General features: G+C 54.4%; 1 protein-coding gene across 1 annotated transcript in view; it reads right to left on the bottom strand.

The window, feature by feature from the left end:
• Window positions 1–3,841: 3,841 nt before the first annotated feature.
• LOC137622609 (serine/arginine repetitive matrix protein 2-like) overlaps window positions 3,842–5,000 on the bottom strand; it is a 2,098-nt gene continuing 939 nt past the window's right edge. Inside the window, exons 3-4 of the mRNA XM_068353213.1 lie at window positions 4,502–5,000; window positions 3,842–3,950 (exon numbers count right to left, since the gene is read on the bottom strand). The exon at window positions 4,502–5,000 is cut by the window's right edge and continues 135 nt beyond it. Coding sequence (XP_068209314.1) covers window positions 3,842–3,950; window positions 4,502–5,000 — 608 coding nt within the window. The remainder of the gene's footprint in view (window positions 3,951–4,501) is intronic.

Below are 5,000 nucleotides of genomic sequence, written 5' to 3'. Positions count from 1 at the left end.
GGAGGCGGGAGTGCTATTCTGACTTCCTAACCCGGAACGTGGAGGCCAAGAAGCCCAGGGATAACGGGACCTACTAGAAAACGGATGTGAGGGTAACTACACAAGAGTTCACGTTAGTGTCTAAGTACTCACCCTTTGAAAAACTTCTTCTGAAGCTCCTTCCAGTAGCGTAGTCGTGAAGAATGTGTTATCCAATGGTATCAGTTGGTACTCCCCTAAGATGCTAGCAAGCAACTGGGTAGGAGGAAGGAAACTGCACTTGTGCCTACCGGTTGCTAGCCTTGATCGCGTCTGGGGCTTTTACCGTTACACCGCTTGGAGGGCGGAGATGACTGTTCCAATGGAGAACCCGTCTAAGGACTTCCTCGAGTAGTCCTTGAGGTAATGGGCAGTAAAGGTTGACTGGTTCGACCAAGTACCTGCTCGCAGGATCTGACCCACTGCCATGTTTTTCTCAAAGGCTAAGGAGGTGCTCAGGCCCCTGATGTCATGAGGTCGGGGGGTGCCTGGCACTGCTATGCCATCTTCCTTGTAGGCTCTGGCAATAACTTGTCTCAACCAGAAGGAAATGGTGTTCTTGGAAACTTGTTTCTTATTAATACCTGTGGATACGAAGAGGCTCTTGATGCCTGGTTGGAGATGAGATGTTCTTTCTAGGTATTTTCTAATTGTCCGTACAGGGCATAATTTTAAATCTTCTGCATTACCCGTCCTAGGGATGGCAGGAATTGAGAAACCTTCGAACTTCGGATCCCAGACTGCTGGGTTCTGAGTCTTAGCCACAAAAGAAGGCACGAACTTGAAGGATACTTCTTTCCACCCCTTTGAATGAGAAACGTCATATGACAGACCATGGATCTCACCCACTCTCTTAGCGGACGCCAACCAGCGAGAAGACGGCCTTGAGGGTGAGATCTCTGTCCACGATATTCTTCAAAGGTTCAAAGGGGGGACGACACAACACCTTCAGGACCTTGGCTAAGTCCCACTGGGGCACCCTACTCGCCTGTGGGGGGCAGGACTGCTTGAAACTCTTGACAAGCATCGCTATGTGTCTCGAGGCCCCCAGGTCGATGCCCTTCAGGAGGAAGACTTGGCCTAAGGCGGCCCGAACTCCTTTTATGGCTGGGATTGACATTCCCACCTTGTCTCTAAGAAACACCAGAAAATCTGCTATGTCTGGGACAGAGGCCTTAAGAGGTTTAATGTGCCTCTCAGAGCACCACTTCGTGAAGGAGGCCCACTTAGCCTGGTAGACCGCGGCTGACGACTTTCTCAGGTATAGAGACATTCTCTTAGCCGTGGAAGAAGAATATCCTTATTTCTTCAGGAGCCGCTCGATAGTCTCCAGGCGTGAAGACGTAGGGAGAGTGGGTTGTCGTAGAACCTGAGAAAATGAGGTTGATGCATAAGGTCTGACCTGTCGGGCAGAGGCCACGGCGGTTGACTCGTTAGGTCTTTTAGGTCCGCGAACCACTCTCTCTCTGCTCACCAGGGCGCTACCAAAGTCATCTTTAGGTTTCGGGCTGTCCTTACTCTGTTGAGCACTTGCCTTATCAACGTGAAAGGGGGAAAAGCGTACACATCTAGATTGTCCCACTTGTGCCGAAAGGCGTCTTCTAAGGCTGCTTTCGGGTCTGGCACAGGAGATCAATATGCGGGGAGTTGGGCGTTGAGTTTTGTTGCAAAGAGGTCCATCACCGGGGAGCCCCAACGTTGGATGATGAGCTTGGCTACTTCCGGAAGAAGGGACCATTCTGTCCCTACTATCTGGCCCATTCTGCTGAGGCCGTCGGCCAGTACGTTTTTCTTCCCGGGAATGAACCTTGCTAACAACACCACTTGGTTCTCTTCTGCCCAATCTAGAATTTCTATGGTGAGATCGCACAACTCCATCGATTTCAAGCCTCCTTGTTTCTTTATGTATGCCACTACCGTGGCGTTGTCGCACATCAACGCCACGGTGTTTCCCTTTAGTAGAATCGCGAAGTGTAGGCAAGCCTTCTGGACTGCCTTCAACTCCAGGACATTGATGTGGAGTTCTTTCTCCCCGTCCAACCAGGTCCCTCGTGCTGTTTCGTCGAGGAGATGGGCTCCCCATCCTTGGTTGGAGGCGTCTGTGAACAGTAGTAACTCGGGTAGATCGCTCCCGAAGGGCATCCCCTTGAGTGAGTTCGACCGGCAATGCCACCATTCCAGGGAGAGTCTCGTTATTGGTAGGACTGGGATTAGAACTTGTTGTGAGTCCAGTTGGCACCAGAGGTTCTTCAGGTTCCATTGTATGGATCTGAGCCTTACCCTCCCTTGGGGAACTAGTTTCTCCAATGAGACCAGGTGACCTATCAGCTTCTGCCAGTCTTTCGCTCTCCTGGGGCGCTCTGACAGGAACGGCTGAATGATATGCATGAGGTTTCTTATCCTGTCCTCCGAAGGGAAGGCTTTTCCCAGAATGGTATCTAATGTCATTCCCAAGTAGTTCATTCTGGTGGATGGGGATAGGTTTGACTTCTTCGGGTTTATTACGATGCCCAGATCCTTGCAAAACTGAAGGAGTTTTCTCCCTTGTTCCTCCAAGAGGCCCTTTGAGGCGGAAAGAAGCAACCAGTCATCCAGGTATCGGATGAGGCGAATGCCTCGTTCGTGAGCCCATACTGAGACAGTCGTGAAAACTCTCGTGAACACCTGGGGCACTGTTGACAGTCCGAAGCAAAGGGTCCTGAATTGCAGGATCTGGGAACCCCATTTCACCCGGAGGAACTTTCGACTCGAGGGGTGGACCGGAATTTGGAAGTATGCGTCCATGAGGTCTATGGTCATCATGTAATCTTTCTTCCTCAAGGACAGCAGGACTGACTTCGGAGTGTCCATTTTGAAGTCCGTCTTCTTGATGAACTTGTTGAGAGCCGACAGATCTATAACCGGTCTCCACCCCCCGTCGCTTTTTCTACTAGGAACAGGCGACTGTAGAAACCTGGCCCTGGGAGAAGAACTTCTTCCATGGCGCCCTTATCTAACATGGAGGACACCTCCTCTTGAAGGGCGGTCCTCTTTAACGGGTCTCTGGGAGCTAGCCATTCCGCCCGGCTGGCCGGGATAAGAGGGGGTGGTTCTGTTAAGAACGGAAGTCTGTAGCCCTCCTTTAGTACGGACACTGTCCAATGCTCTGCTCCCTGAGCCTTCCATGCTTGCCAATGAAGTCTGAGGCATCCTCCAACCCGAGGCTTGGGCGGGGATAGGGGGCCTCCCACTCTATCTTCTTCTGGAGGAGCGGCCTGATCTGCCTCTCCTAGAGGCAGAGTAACCCGACCTGAAGGAGCTTGAGGGCGCTGGAGCTCCCCTGCGGGGGGGGGGGGCGGAGGCTCTGCGGACCAGGAGGAAGAGGGAGCCTCTCTCCTCGTAGTGCTGGGAGAGGCTTGGGGCGTCACAGCACTATCCGAGACGGACCTCTTGTAGGGCGGTCTCCTAGAATGCGTAGGTCTGGGGATGTTAGACTCCTTCTTCTTCGAGACCTTCTCCATGATGGCCTCTAGTTCCTTCAGGGGAAACAAGGACTCTCCCCACAAGGGTAAGCTTCGTATGGCCCGCGCTTCCCTGTCTGGTACCTTCCGGGACACCTTCGTCAGTACGGTGTCTCTCTTACGGAGTACCCAGTTAGCCGTCAGGGCGAGCGACTGGCAAGTTAAAAACTTAAGGGTTTTACCCCCGGAGGTAATAAGGTCTCTCAGGAGGCCTTGCTGGTCAGGGTCCGCGGGGTCGAACGAGGCTTGTACCCCTACCAAAGTGGAAGCCCACCAGTCCAGCCAAGAGGAGACCTTCACTAAATCTCTCGACATTTCTTCCATCATGGAGGCCTCTGCTGGCGAGAAACAGACCAGGGCTGAAGACTCCACCTTACAGGGGCCTGGGCGACGTCCCGCTGGCACATAAACCTTGCCTTGGGTTCTGACGCCCTGGAGCAATTTCGAGGAACTGGGTTTTGGGGGCTTCGGCATTACTAGCCACCACCTTGTCCACATACTCCTGCCCTATGACCAGATCTCGGGCTAGAGGAAGCGCTAGAGACGTCTTAGGTTGGGTAGGAGTCTGCATAATTTTTAATAGGCTTGACCTCCAGTAATCCTCGTCTGTAGCTGCAGGTTCCTCGATTTTGTGGTGTCTTCTGATAAGGCCAACCACCCTCCTCTAGGCCGAGTCCTCCGTTGGTGAACCCTCCCTTCCGTCAGCCGAGGTCTCGGCTTGAGGCCAGGGAGCTGGGTTACCGGGCACGCCGACTGAACGTTTAGCTCTTAGTGCCAGGGGCGCTGTCCTACCGAGGTACTGGATCTCATCTACGGGGACGTCCGCACCAGGGGCCTGGGTTAACGTCGGCATCGCTGGTTCAGCGGGGACTCTCGTCCGTCCTAGGGCTCTGGGTGCCGAGGACGCGGTTCCCGACAGCAGGAACCGTTCCTTCCGACCCGAAGGCCTCACCAGCTGGGCTGGTTCGGCCAGGCCGCCCGACAAGAAGCGCATTTTCCCCCGCTGGGCGGGGTGAACCGGAGGCTTCGAGGACTTATGCCTTCTTGTAAGGTCGTTCCTGCGAGCTAGGTCGCGAGGGTCAAGCTTGTGTTTTGAGGACGGCATCCTTGGCGAACACTCTCTGGACCGGCGGTCCGGGGAACAAAGCACCTTTGAGTCCCGGGGTACGAAGACCCAGTCGCCATCAGGAGACCTACTCCTCCTATACTTACGCCCTGGGGAGTGGGAGCGCTTGCTACTACACCGGGAGCGCGACCTCGAACGGGAACGCTCGCTCCTGGACCGCTCCCTCCGACAACGGTGTTTTACCCTGACTTCCTTCTCCGACGAGAAATAAACATCCGACGAACCCGACGACACTGTGCTTATCGCATGTCGGCCGGTAGCGGGGACTGCGGGGGACTTCTTCGGGCGTTGAGTGCCCGAGGTCGACGGCTGGAGGAAATCTTCTGGGACTTCCGTGAGGGGGGCCGGGAACGATT

The sequence above is a fragment of the Palaemon carinicauda genome, chromosome 29 (assembly GCF_036898095.1).
Source record: "Palaemon carinicauda isolate YSFRI2023 chromosome 29, ASM3689809v2, whole genome shotgun sequence".
Classification (NCBI taxonomy): domain Eukaryota; kingdom Metazoa; phylum Arthropoda; class Malacostraca; order Decapoda; family Palaemonidae; genus Palaemon; species Palaemon carinicauda.
This window is presented reverse-complemented; position numbering and strand designations above follow the sequence as displayed.